At 34.8% G+C, this 15,796-nt stretch overlaps 1 protein-coding gene across 1 annotated transcript; it reads right to left on the reverse strand.

The window, feature by feature from the left end:
- Positions 1-15,321: 15,321 nt before the first annotated feature.
- LOC141632122 (uncharacterized) lies at positions 15,322-15,792 on the reverse strand. Its single transcript, XM_074444699.1, has 2 exons — positions 15,548-15,792; positions 15,322-15,460 (listed from the first exon to the last, which is right to left on the reverse strand). Exons 1-2 carry the CDS (start codon positions 15,790-15,792, stop codon positions 15,322-15,324), a joined length of 384 nt encoding a protein of 127 aa, XP_074300800.1.
- Positions 15,793-15,796: the final 4 nt, after the last annotated feature.

The raw sequence follows: 15,796 nt of genomic DNA on the forward strand, positions 1-15,796 counted from the left end.
TTTTGAGGAGATTGTTTGTGGTTGACCGATAACCCTGGTTTTGAGAGCTGTGCTGTTAAAAAGGCTTAGGTAGTGTGGTGAGACGTACCTTGGTGATTCTTATACCTAGTTTCTTGATATAAAGTGAGTATAATTGATTGGTGGCATTCTGTGTGTTAAGTGTGAGTTGCCTATGTTACTAAGATTATGGAACTTGACTTTATTAATCGTATTTGGGATTTGAAAGCTTAGTAGGTTGAGCGTTGTTACTTTAGGAGTAAACATGGGGAAGGTTATGATGCGAGTTTGAAAGAAGAGGAGTGGGTAGCTTAAATACTCTCCTCTTTTTGCCAATGATGCCCGTACCCGATTCGGATTCGCATTGACTTTACCCCTGCTCTTCACCCATTTCAAATGAATTCAACAACCACTTTTTCTTTCCTTATTTTGTCATGTAAGTATACCAAATGGAGCGAGGACCGCTATTCAGGAGTCGGGAAGAAAGGGAAAGGCAAGGTTTTGCATTTTTGGGAAATAGTCATGGCTTAATACTTCCCCAAGTCTGGTATGAGGTTAAATTTTCCAGCTGCATTACATGACAAAGGGACCAAACAATATAACCATCTACAAAGCTGCCATACTTTTAATTATACCATTTATCCAACATTATCAAACTTTTCACTTTATTACATTGCCAAAAAAGTGGCCTAATTTTAGAAACCAAAAATAAAAACAAAAACTAAATTGTTCATAATCATCATCACAATCTAAGGCCTGTAAAATCATGGCCAAAAAGTCGTATTTCTCATCTTCGTCCATCAAGTCACGAAATATAGTAACGTCACTCTCCGTCATAATTGAGCACAAAGTAAGAATGTTCGTCCTTGGAATACTTTGAACCTTCCCCAACTCTTCACGTAAACCAGTCTTATAATTTTTCGGTGCTTCTAACATAGTAGTGAGTTGAGCAATCTGAGCATTACTGTTTTCAAGCATTGTTCCCATTAGATTTTCAAAACTTTTATAAACATTCAAGATCTCCTTGTTTTTATGAAGCCTTTTCTTACTTGGTCGCTTCAAACTTTCATCTCCACATCTTTTACTAGTTCCGCAACCTTCAGTGAGTTCGCCAATTTGAACCTCTTGTTGTGCATTTCCACTTGTCTCATCAATTCCGTATTGGTCATCTCTATAAAGAGGCATATTACCCTTAGCACCCATTGTCCTGTCTTTAGAATCGATTTCCTCCATTGCATTAAAGAGCGAAAATGGTTTCTGAAATATCCTTTTAGCATCTTTGTGACTCTAATAAACTCAAAACCATATAACACGTCAACCTCGGCTATATATAGCAAACTAGCAGCTATATCAGCAAAAGTACTGCTAGATCAGAGAGACAGATAATAAAGTAGCATAAGAAAAAACAAGTTATGGGGACACGACATTAAGTACTCACACAGTAACACACCAAACTACTGAATTATTTTTTTTTCTTTCGGACACCTTTTCCATTCCGACTTCACCCTAAAAAAAACTTGATTACCCTCTTCATCGTATTTTTGTTGTCCCATGTTATCTCAAAAATAGAGACGATATAAATGAAAATGAAATGGAGCGAGTAATAAACAAGTTGCAATCTGTAATACTAAATTTATACATGTAAAACACAAAGCAACACAAAAGCAATACTGGATGCATTCTATTCAGAAACAAGCTTTTGTAATCATCTTTTTAAAGAAGGAGCTTTAGATCAATTCAAACAAAATATGAATGTCGGCAACAAGCTAATATAATATGGACGAGATGCGTCTAATACTATAATAAAGGGCAAGCTGTGGACATTTTGTATGAGAAAATGTAATGATAATGCAGCACACAGTCAAGTCGTCACATTACAATCACAATGTTTGTATATAAACTATGCAGCCAGTGCAGTGCAGCAAATGAATCAAGTTTAACACATCATATATATATATATATATATATATATATTAATGAACTACAATAAAAAAAGGTAATATTAAAGATGAGCACCTTACACCATCCGTCATACAATTTGCGGTCACCAGTTACCATCTTTAGATCATCATCCCATCCAAATCCGTTGCCCTTCTGTTTCTTATCAAGCGATGCGTTAAACCGTTTTCTGAGATAACCAAACCTTGATTCGATGTTAGTTGCTTTAAGTTCAGAATCTGGCAATTTTTCTAAAATTAACTTCTCCAAATGAACCAAATACCCAGACTTGAACCCACCCTCAGCCTTCCATCTTCCGTCCAAATGCAAGGATGACAACAAACTAACCAACAAAGTATCTGTAACACCCCCATTTATTTAAGAGTCTTAACTAGACCTTCCAAAATAAATAAGGTTGTTACCGTCCCGGTTGTCCGAGGTAGTACATATCATAAGGCAACAATTGAAGTACTTTATTAAAAGAATTAACTGTTTAAGTCTATTATACAAATGAAACCGTCTTTCAAATAAAATAATAAATGTAAAGTACAAATGATAACTACCGTTTATTCGCAAACTAAAATAAATAAATAATTATGTGAATGACGCCTAGCCCTCCAAGTGATCCGTCCGACCCCATCATGCTTCTCAAGCAACAATCAACCAACCTGTAAATTAATCTTTTCAGCAAATATTCCGTCTCAGCAAGCAATGCTTAAAATGACTCTTCTACGAATCCGTCACGATGAAGCGAAATGAATAAAGTTTGGTACTTGTCTCACAAAACACATCTCCTTAATCTTCGTCGCCCCTTTCGTGCTCTGTGTTTATCGTCAAACTCCCTCTGCCTTTCCTTTCTTTGTATGGTGTTTTGTGTGAATATAGGTATGCAATTGGATACAATTTGGTATATATATGCTAGGTTAAGACCAAAAGGAAATTTGGGGGTTTATTTATCCGGTTCTTCACTTCTATATAAACCAGCCCTTTTTGTTTTGTTTTTGTTTTTCCTTTTTGTTTTGTTATTATTATTATTACTATTATTACTACTATTATTATTATTATTATTATTATTATTATTATTATTATTATTATTATTATTATTATTATTATTATTATTATTATTATTATTACTATTACTATTACTATTACTATTACTATTACTATTACTATTACTATTACTATTACTATTACTATTACTATTACTACTCGTTTTTTTACTCCGGTTTGACCTTTGATTACCTCTGACTTGGCCAAAAGTGCGGGGTATTACAATCTTCCCCCCTTAAAAAGAACTTCGTCCCGAATTTCAAACCATTCTAGGAACAAGTACTCCCGAAGTTCACACCATTCTAGGAACAAGTATTAGCAACAAGTCATAAAATATTCCACGGGGTACTAAAAAAAATAGTTGAGGGTATCGTTCTCTCATAGCTGCCTCAGCCTCCCAAGTTGCTTCATACTGTTGGGATTCATTAACCTCATATGTTTGCATATTCATAGTATGACAGTTTAATTTAGTCATAAAATTAAAACGGATCTTATGCACGCAAAACTATTACAAAGTATAAGGAGAAAAAAAATCAATTCTTAAATTGATAATTTCGGATAAATGGGCACTAGTAAGTTCACCTACTTACTAGTTCTTGAGCTTTCCAAAATGGAAGAATAAGATTCAAGTTAAGAATCTCTCCTAAGGAATTATACCCAAGGTAACCCCTTAATTATTTTAATTAATATAAGACTATTATTAATTAAAACAAGCATAAAATTTGACACAAAATGGTGTTTTGTTCTCTTGTATTTCGGTCAAGAGAGGAGTATTTGTGAGGTTTATTTCTCTAAGTTTTATTTCACAAATTGTAGAGAGTAATAATATATCTAACACTAGAAAAATTATGTAGTGAAAAATGTGAATTAAAAAGAGAAAAGCCCTTGGCTTTTCTATGCATAAAACCGGTTGGGGGGAGGGAAGAGAGTCAATGCATGAGTTTCACATTCTACCCAAGGCAAACTAGGTATGCATGGCTATAAGCTAGAGTAATCATTGTGTTTTCTTATTTAAAATAATCAACACAATTTTAAACCCTAACCCTCCCCATTTTCGGTACACTTAACATAAAATGGAAGGTCCATTTTATTTTGTCATTTGTCAATTTTGTCATGTGTCACATGTTACATGACTTGTTACATTATAGTGTATTTTTAACATATTAAAAATCAACATATTAATAAAATATGTCACATACAAAATTTAATTAGTAATTCTTGATTACTTATACCAAAGTGGTTTATCGAATTATAAATTACAACGACTTGTATTTATAATAAATAATTCAACCTGTTTCAATTGTTTCGTAAACAATAATTTAATCTAAGTAATAAAACAATTCGATTACTTAGACCGTATCTAATTTAATCGAATTACAATGAGACACGTTAATTTTACTCACAAATCATCCGTCAATTTTAAGCAATTTAATTAACTCGTATCGGTATACGATTAATTAAATAATCAATTAAGAATATTACCCTATAGGTATGACCTCACGGTATCAACTGATCACCACCGTCGCACGACAGTAATGTCAAACTCTAGTCAGCCAATCATTACCGATATGTGTGGACTAGTTGACTGTAAAATATTACTTTCCCTCATGCATTCTTAAATATGAGATTTAAACATGTGATCATTATGATCTACAATTGTGATCGCATTATTGTCGGCGACACTTACTCCAACAATCTCCCGCTTGTCCTCGACAAGTGTGCGTCACCAATTCTTTTGTCCTATTATTATCTCTCACTCAATACAAGGTGTCTTTCGGGTCGTACTTGCAATTGATCATATCGAGAGTGGTTTCCTTGATCTGGAGAATAAATGATTGACCGGAATTATCTACCATAGATACCTTCCGAGCCTGCCCACGCATTTCCAGTTCATTACTCCTCGAGTGGCCCTGAGATATTGTTTTAACCCTGACAAAGGGGTGGACAATTCCTATCTCACTATTCCCTTCGACTAGCCACAGCTCATTGTAACCCAAAATAAGCCCTTTAACCCCATTTACGAAGGTCGTAGGATCATAAATCAAAGTTACTCTGAAACTGTGCCACCTTGGACGAACAGTCTTTATTCAAAAGAATCGATTCATTAGAATACTATAGTAGCTCTTGCCACGACCAGGCTATATAAATTTGCCAGAACTCTATAAGCGGTCATTAGGCCCGACAAAGTGTTCATAATAGTCTGCCTATGTGATCGACTAGTCATCTCATATAACTCTATGGCACTTGAACTTGCCATCAATCGCATCACACTCTAGTCACTACGAGACATCACCTAATACAAGTGACTATGGGCGAATACCATGTTAATCCGGGTTCACTTTAACGGGGTTCAATATTGTCTCTATAACCCGTTTGGATGTAACAAAGTACAAGATGAGTTAATGATAACTCAAACGATAAATGTAGACATTTCATTTGAGTAGTCAATACCATATTACTACTATATGTCTTACAAGTGTGTTAACACTTGTTGATGAAATAAAAGTTTCGCACACTATGTGTCCACGTGCTCAACCTTTCGAATTGCGATTTCCCTTATTTTCATGCTATCTCTCATAGCATGAACTCTACCAAGCACATGTCTAGTCTTCAAACTAGACCTTGTGATACAAAATAAAGGTTTTCCATAAATTATTAGGACTAGTTTATTTCCTAATTAGATTATTATTAGTTTATTTTATTTCCTAGTTAACAGAATAAGGCAAGACGGTTTTAGGTAAGTTTCAGATTGTGTTTTAGGTTAGCTAGGTTGGTTTCTAACTCCTATATAAGGAGATCCAATGTATTGTTTATCAGATAGATTATGATATTGAATTAAAACTAAAGCTGTTGCTTTGTTTGTGTTTGCAAGTTCTGTAAACATAGGATCGACGCGTTTCGTTCCAAAACGGTTTCTGTCTGACGCGTTTTCAGGCTTAAACTAGATCGACTAGCGCGCACTTTGGTACATCGGTCACCATTGTTCGATCTATAGGTCTAGATCGCGCAAATATCCCATTGTTTCAAGATCTTCACAGGATTTCGAAGCAAATATCGTTTTTAATTATTATTCGTTATTCTCTTTAAACCGCTTCTGCGCAATTTTCGTATCATAAGTGGTATCAGAGCGGTTTAAAGAGAATAACGAACAATAATTAAAAAAGATATTTACTTCGAAATCTTGTCAAGATCCTGAAACAATGGGATATTTGTGCGATCTAGACCTATAGATCGAACATTGGTGACCGAATGTAGCAAAGCGCGCGCTAGTCGATCTAGTTTAAGCCTGAAAACGCGTTAGACAGAAACCGTTTTGGAACGAAACGCGTCGATCCTATGTTTATAGAACTTGCAAACACAAACAAAGTAACATCTTTAATTTTAATTCAATATCATAATCTATCTGATAAACAATACATTAGACCTCCTTATATAGGAGTTAGAAACCAACCTAGCTAACCTAAAACACAATCTGAAACTTACCTACAACCATCTTGCTTTATTCTGTTAACTAGGAAATAAAATAAACTAATAATAATCTAATTAGGAAATAAACTAGTCCTAATAATTTATGGAAAACCTTTATTTTGTATCATATGATACGAAAATTGCGCAGAAGAGGTTTAAAGAGAATAACGAACAATAATTAAAAAGGATATTTGCTTCGAAATCCTGTCAAGATCTTGAAACAATGGGATATTTGCGTGATCTAGACCTATAGATCGAACAATGGTGACCGATGTAGCAAAGCGCGCGCTAGTCGATCTAGTTTAAGCCTGAAAACGCGTCAGACAGAAACCGTTTTGGAACGAAATGCGTCGATCCTATGTTTACAGAACTTGCAAACACAAACAAAGCAACAGCTTTAATTTTAATTCAATATCATAATCTATCTGATAAACAATACATTAGACCTCCTTATATAGGAGTTAGAAACCAACCTAGCTAACCTAAAACACAATCTGAAACTTACCTAAAACCGTCTTGCCTTATTCTGTTAACTAGGAAATAAAATAAACTAATAATAATCTAATTAGGAAATAAACTAGTCCTAATAATTTATGGAAAACCTTTATTTTGTATCATACTCCCTTTCTTCAAAAGAATCGTCCTGATTCTTAGAACCATGGAATCCACCAGGATCGAATACAATCCTAGCAAATTCAGATGCAAAATTGACTAAGAACATGAAGTTATTCTTGAAAATCATTTCTCTCCTTTTCAGCTCGTCATCTTCAACGCAGCCTTCAAGCTTATCCATATTTTCCCATATGTGCTCGTGCCTACCACCCCTCCTCCCTCCATGCACAAGTCTTGACAATTCTCTATCAGCCTGTTTGTTATGAATCGTTTTGATAACAGATTCAACTTGAAAGAAGAACTACTCAACACTTCTATCATGCTCCTCTATTTTAAAATCAACCATCCTAAAATTCAACAAGTCCTTGATCTCAATAAAGTACCACGCCTCCTCATGATCATATTCATCAAATATAGGAGGTGATGTCGGATCAAACTTAACTTTCTCCTGGTAGGTGCTTTGACTTGAGAATACTCCCGACATGTCTTCTTCCTTTTGCCCACTTTTTCAGTTTCTTTTTTTTTTTTTGCGGATGAACAGTACCACGCTCGGTGAACAGTAACTTTTTTTTTTGTAACCGTCACGCCTTGAATAACAAGTTACTAGAAACGTGCACCTTGGATCAAAACCGATTAACCCTCAAACTACCTGCTTGAGTTTAACCCTTGAACCCCAATCGCAATCAGAAATTCAACTAAGAACTTGGCTTTGACACGCCCTAGGACCGTCTAGATTTAGGAAAATCAAGAGCCGGAGCTCTGATACCACTTATGATACGAAAATTGCGCAGAAGCGGTTTAAAGAGAATAACGAACAATAATTAAAAAGGATATTTGCTTCGAAATCCTGTCAAGATCTTGAAACAATGGGATATTTGCGCGATCTAGACCTATAGATCGAACAATGGTGACCGATGTAGCAAAGCGAGCGCTAGTCGATCTAGTTTAAGCCTGAAAACGCGTCAGACAGAAACCGTTTTGGAACGAAACGCGTCGATCCTATGTTTACAGAACTTGCAAACACAAACAAAGCAACAGCTTTAATTTTAATTCAATATCATAATCTATCTGATAAACAATACATTAGACCTCCTTATATAGGAGTTAGAAACCAACCTAGCTAACCTAAAACACAATCTGAAACTTACCTAAAACCGTCTTGCCTTATTCTGTTAACTAGGAAATAAAATAAACTAATACTAATCTAATTAGGAAATAAACTAGTCCTAATAATTTATGGAAAACCTTTATTTTGTATCACCTTGGGTCTTTAAACTTGTAACAAACCCTTTTGTTGTTATCACATAACCAGCAATTTGGATTATGGTGGATGATACAACTTGCATTAGTCAAGTGTTCCACCAACTCACAATGTACTGGGTATATGTTTTATAGGATCCTGCAACAATTGTAAAGATGACAGGTCTGTGACTTCTCACAAATCCTTCCCTTTTAGGAAAAATACTAGTTTTGTGTAACTTCTTACCACAACTAAGTATCCTTCCAAATTCTTATTTCTCTCTTATCGTAATTGACTTAGGATCTTCATAAATCCTTATGTGTTTAGAAACTCCAGCATCTGTAACTTCTTATCACATGACTGAGTGTTCTTCCAAACTCCAGAATAGCTCATTAGTTCTCCTCGAGAATTCATGACGATTCTTATATGGCTTACCAATGACTCATCATGCTCTAAGCATGTGACTTATTTAGGACATGTGCATGATCATTCTAATGGCGGAAACATTAGTGATCTCAATCATGTAGTCAACAGTTCTTAGGTTCAATGAATGAACATGACCTTCTCATGGTAATTCCATCTTCATCGATATGAATAACCTACATATCTTGTTGATTTGATGTGTGCATCTTAGTGCTAATCCAACATCCCATGTTTTAATTGGATTCATCTTAGTCCATATTCATCCAGAATTGAAAACTGAAGTGCTTTCTTTATCAAAGATAGTATATGCTCGTCATTCTGAATGAGTAAATAAGTTGTAAAATTCATGGAGGATGATTACTCCCACTAAATCTCATGTCTGCAAATGAAATTTTCAAACTCCCACTCAATTCCACATGTTTCACGATTGACCACTCAATCGAAACATTTCATGAATTGAAATCATTTTTGCTTTGCTATGTTGTTCTGACAAAACCACATATGTTATCAACATATCCTTTCAAATACCTATTTGGAAAGAGGTTTCGATCTCTAACAATGGAAAGAGACTTTAATCTCTAACTTATTAATCCTTAAAATGAAGCGAAGCAATGTCATTACTCAAAAGTAAAATTCAACATGGAGTTCATATGTCCCTTTCAAAATACTCATTTGGGAAGAAGGTATAACTTGTCCATTTTCATGAAATTTAGCAATGACTCTAGCATGGTTAACCATTAACTTAGCTATTTATAGACATCGATATGTCTTTCTATGCAACTCTTAATCATAAATCTCATTTATATTCAAGGATGCATTTTTGTTTTATTAGGCTCTTAAGTAAACATTAACGTTGAATCTTTATGTTAAGTTTTTTTCATTAGTCATGTTCCTTTAAGTACTTTCTTTTGGTCTCCTCACGTAGTTTTCTTAAGAACATCTTCTTTTGGCCTCCTCACGTAGTAGAACAACTTCTTTTGATTTCCTCACGTAGTTAACTTAAGAACATCTTCTTTTGGTGTCCTCACGTAGTTACCTTAAGAACATCTTCTTTTGGTTTCCTCACGTAGTTACTATGATTAGAAATGTATAATAAATCTTGTCTCTTACATAGATCTCATCTACTCAAGGCATACAAATAATAGGTATACATAGATCTCATTTACTCAAGGCATACAAATCATAGGTATACTAGACTCAAAGCATTCTTTGTGTCTTAATATTACTCCCACTCTATCTTTAGAATAAATACCCTAAATATTCAAAAGATAGCTTTCGTGACACAAATGATGTTTTGGTGAAGAAAAGGAGATATCACATAGATTAATAGACTTATTTATAAAGATTTAATGGGTGTATGTAGGTTATTAAGTTTCCCCTAAGTGAGTTCATTAACTCAATATCACTTTATAATCGATCATTCACAAACTTCAAGTTTATGTACACATAATGAATCTATCATTATAATTGTCTATTGGATCAATTTTAAGTAGATATTCATATGTTTCTATGTCAAGCATATAAAGATGAATTTTAGAACAATTAGAAATACGATAAACGTAGTGACTTGGGTTGCAAACCAAATCACTATTAATCCAAAATTACAACCATTGTTCAAAGGATTAAAACAAATTTCCATGTCAAACAAGGAAATTAAAATAGTTCTGGAAATTCAAAATACAACATGATAATAAAGACAACAAACAAAGCCAAGCTTCATGGGTGGCTACTCCTAGCTCCCTCATGATCTCTCAAGCTTGTTTTTCCTTGCCCTTGTTGTTGCTTGGAGGATGCCCTAATTACAATAAAAAGGGGATACATTATCACAACTTGCATCAAAATACTAAACTTGAATTAGAAACATAAAAGAAGGGATAGTCATTTACCCACTGGAGTGATCTTTCCAGATTTGATGTCACCAAGATACTTGGAACAATTCCTCTTCCAATGTCCAGTGCCATTACAATAATGGCACTTGTCAAGAGGACCCTTCTTGGGTTTGGAAGTGCTAGCTTCAAAATTTCTAGCCTTGGTTTTCATGGGAGCTTGCCTCTTGCCCTTTTTGCCACTCTTCTTGAAGGTTCCCTTGCTCTTATTGTTTATATTGAGCACATCCTTAGGGGAGCTAGCATTTAGCCCCATGTCCCTTTCGGCTTGCACAGTAATTTGTGAAACTCTTCAAGGGACACATCCTTGTCTTGCATGTTGAAATTCACCCGCAATTGCACATATGCTTTGACTTTGCTTAAGGAGTGAAGAATTCTATCAATGATGAGTTCTTTGGGAATTTGAACCTTTTGAATCTTCCATGTCTCGACATGCTACAACAATTTGAGCACATGAGGGCTAACCTTTTGGCCCTCTTTGAAGTCGAGATCAAAGAATGCCGAGGCCGCCTAATATTGGACGATCCTCGGTGTTTGTGAAAACATTGTCACAAGCTTAGAGTACATTTCATAGGTGGTGCCCATCTTAAAGGCTCTCCTTTGGACATCCGCCTCCATAGAAAAAAGCAACACATTTTTTATAGCGGCTGACTCTTTGTGGTAAGCTTCATATGCTTCCTTAGTGGCGGCACTTGACCTAGCATTAGGTTCGGGTGGAGAGGCCTCAATGAGGTAACGAAGCTTTTCGTCACCTTGAGCGGCTAATTTGAGTTGGGCATCCCAATCGGAGAAATTTGACCCATTCTTTTCAAGTTTACATCGATCCATAAAGGATCGGAGCCATGAAACATTAGTGAGAGTGTTTGCGTTGGTGTTTGGTGCGGCCATTGTTATTGAGAAATAAAAGCGGTCTACAAAACAAAATAGAAAGAATAATAAAACATTTATCGTTTTAATAATAATACTTGTAGATTATTTAAACAAGTTTTATTGCATTTATCTAGTGACCTCTACCCAACTAGAATAAATGATCCCGAGATCCAAATTCATATTAACTCGGGCATGGTGAGCCGATTCATCCCTTATTAATATAACTCGGTGGATTAACTCTTTAATCGATTCTACTTTTAGAACTCTCGGTCGATAAAATTACCCTAATATTTATCTTTAGCCCGGTACACATGCGACTACGGTCACGAATACTTCCGTTGAGCTCAATCCAAATTTCGATGTAATAACATTTTACTACCCCACTTCGCCAATGTAACAAGGTTTGTATTACGGCAAAGCCGGCTCAACTCCCATATGAAATTTGTACTTCATGGGTTCTACTATTTGGTAAGGCTATTTCTAAATTATTAATTTAGTGAGAGGTCATGTCAATTTATTATCTATCACATTTTAAGTGAACTAAAGCGGTGAACTACGATAATTATAATTGACACGGTCGATGACTCGATTAAAAAAAATGTATGTTTAGTTATGGCGATTTAGCGATACATGCAAACATATAAATAAAATGCAAAGCATAAATATAAAGTCCTAGTATGGCCTTCCTAAACTAGTAAATCTAATAAACTATTACAAATTCGGAAACCAACTCCTTTGGTCCCTTGAACTACGGTCTTGGCACGCATGTCGAGGTAACACCGTCTTCATTGAAACTCCGAGAAATTACAAAATAATAAATAGAATTACATGATTTCCTATTATACATTTGTAATAAAAATTAAAATCTATTAAATTACAAAACGGTGATACAAGATCACAATAATTACAACGGAATCGATATTCCCATTCATTTCGGGTAATACCAATTAAAAACTAAGGCCATACTAAGTAAAATTACATAATTCAAAATTATATAAATCAAAATATGACAATCATAAATAAAATGCAGCAATATAATATGAATGAACATGCTTAATTTTATGCTAAATCGCCTTTTAAGAGCCAATATCGTATATTTTATCGGTTTTAAGAGCCAATGAACATAATTCATATTTATGTTCAATTTAATTACCCTAACCATATTAGGACTCAAAACTTAGTCTTCACTAACATTTTGACAATAATTCAACTTGATTTCTTAATATTGTTCATTATGGACCCAAAAAAACAAGCTATTTTCGTCAAAAAATGACATTTTCCTCATAAAAATCACATTTTAATGCCAATAATATATAAAATGAACAATAAAATTCATAAATCATCCCATATGACCTAAAATCCATTTAGGACCAGAAAATTTTAACATGCAAAATTATTTCATGATTTATCTTCATAAATCCTAAATAACAAGTTTTATATGTTAACTAATTAACTCGGAAAAACAAACCCGATTTTGCATGCAACAACCATGTGCTCTGATACCACTTGTTGGGATTCATTAACCTCATATGTTTGCATATTCATAGTATGATAGTTTAATTTAGTCATAAAATTAAAACGGATCTTATGCATGCAAAACTATTACAAAGTATAAGGAGAAAAAAACCAATTCTTACATTGATAATTTCGGATAAATGGGCACTAGTAAGTTCACCTACTTAGTAGTTCTTGAGCTTTCCAAAATGGAAGAATAAGATTCAAGTTGAGAATCTCTCCTAAGGAATTATACCCAAGGTAACCCCTTAATTATTTTAATTAATCTAAGACTAGTATTAATTAAAACAAGCTTAAAATTTGACACAAAATGGTGTTTTGTTCTCTTGTATTTCGGTCAAGAGAAGAGTATTTGTGAGTTTTATTTTTCTAAGTTTTATTTCACAAATTGTAGAGAGTAATAATATTTCTAACACTAGAAAAATTATGTAGTGAAAAATGTGAATTCAAAAGAGAAAAGCCCTTGGCTTTTCTATGCATAAAACCGGTTGGGGGGAGGGAAGAGAGCCAATGCATGAGTTTCACATTCTACCCAAGGCAAACTAGGTATGCATGGCTATAAGCTAGAGTAATCATTGTGTTTTCTTATTTAAAATAATCAACACAATTTTAAACCCTAACCCTCCCCATTTTCGGTACACTTAACATAAAATGGAAGGTCCATTTTATTTTGTCATTTGTCAATTTTGTCATGTGTCACATGTTACATGACTTGTTACATTATAGTGTATTTTTAACATATTAAAAATCAACATATTAATAAAATATGTCACATACAAAATTTAATTAGTAATTCTTGATTACTTATACCAAAGTGGTTTATCGAATTATAAATTACAACGACTTGTATTTATAATAAATAATTCAACCTGTTTCAATTGTTTCGTAAACAATAATTTAATCTAAGTAATAAAACAATTCGATTACTTAGACCGTATCTAATTTAATCGAATTACAATGAGACACGTTAATTTTACTCACAAAATCATCCGTCAATTTTAAGCAATTTAATTAACTCGTATCGGTATACGATTAATTAAATAATCAATTAAGAGTATTACCCTATAGGTATGACCTCAGGGTATCAACTGATCACCACCGTCGCATGACAGTAATGTCAAACTCTAATTAGCCAATTATTACCGATATGTGTGGACCAGTTGACTGTAAAATATTACTTTTCCCTTCTGCATTCTTAAATATGAGATTTAAACATGTGATCATCATGATCGACAGTTGTGATCGCATTATTGTCGGGGACAATTACTCCAACAAATACCTTTACTAATCTTGTTTCCCCATTCCCCGTGCTTCTTACTTTATTATCCAGAATCTCTTTAGGGACCTCTTCATATGTCAGCGAATCATCTAATTGAAGAGTTTCTGGCTCGATCACGTGAGATGGATCACTTACATACTTCCTTAGCTGAGAAACATGGAACACGCTATGGACCCTGTCAAGTGCTGGAGGTAGTGCTAACCGATAAGCTACTTCTCCCACCCGACTCATGATCTCATACGGTCCAATTAGTTTTGGGCTGAGCTTCCCGCGCTGCCCAAATCTCAAAACACCACGCATTGGAGATACTTTTAAAAGAACTTTGTCTCCCACCTCAAACTCAATATCACTTCTGCGCAAATCTGCATAGTTATTTTGTCTGTCCTGCGCTGCTTTTATCTTCTCCCTAATAACTTGTATCTGCTCTATCATGTCCTGAATCATCTGAGGTCCCAATACTACTGCTTCGGTCGAATCGTCCCAACAAACTGGGCTCCTACACTTTATCCCATATAATACTTCAAACGGTGCCATTCCTATACTAGCATGATAGCTATTATTATAAGAGAACTCTATCAAATCTAGTCGGTTTTCCCAAGATCCCCCAAACTCCATTACACATGCTCGCAACATATACTCTAATGTTTGGATAGTGCACTATGTCTAACCATCTGTTGCCGGATGAAATGCAGTACTCATTTTTAGCTCTGTTACTAAGGATTCCTGCAGCTCTTGCCAAAACTTAGATATAAATCTTGAATCCCTATCAGACACTATATTCTTGGGTACACCGTGTAACTTAAGGACATGCTTCGTGTAAGCCTTTGCTAAATCTGCCTTGCTCCAAGTGTCTTTCATTGAAATAAAATGTGTTGTCTTTATCAGACGATCTACAATTACCCATATCATATTGTTCCCCTAATGAGTCCTTGATAGTCCTACAATGAAATCCATGGATATAGACTCCCATTTTCATTAAGGTACACTTAAAGATTTCACCTTCCCTTGAGGCCTCTTGTGCTCACCTTTCACCTCCTGACACACTAAAATGTCTTTTTCAGATCCTTATACAGTTTATCTCCTCCTAGGTGCACCGAATATGGAGTAGCATGTGCTTCTGTCATTATCTTTCTCTTCAAATCCTCATTTGCTGGCACACACCATCTCTCTTCAAACCTCAAACTGCCATTAGTATGCACCGAAAATCTTGTTGTTTCTCATGCTTCCACGGCCTTCTTCCATTCGGCCAGTCTATGATCTACAGCCTACATCACCCGAATCTCTTCATATATCTCAGGTTCCATAGTGTAATCTCCAAAGACATCTCCCTTTCTGATCACATGGATTCCCATCTTTTCTACTTCATCCCTCAGCTTCAGTCGTGACAAAATAGTACACAAAGAGTGCACAGATTTCCGACTCAATGCATCTGCTACTACGTTTGCCTTTCCTTCGTGGTACACAATATCCATGTCGTAGTCTCCAATCAGCTCGATCCACCTTCGCTGTCTCATATTC

This window comes from Silene latifolia, chromosome Y (genome assembly GCF_048544455.1).
Source record: "Silene latifolia isolate original U9 population chromosome Y, ASM4854445v1, whole genome shotgun sequence".
Lineage (NCBI taxonomy): Eukaryota > Viridiplantae > Streptophyta > Magnoliopsida > Caryophyllales > Caryophyllaceae > Silene > Silene latifolia.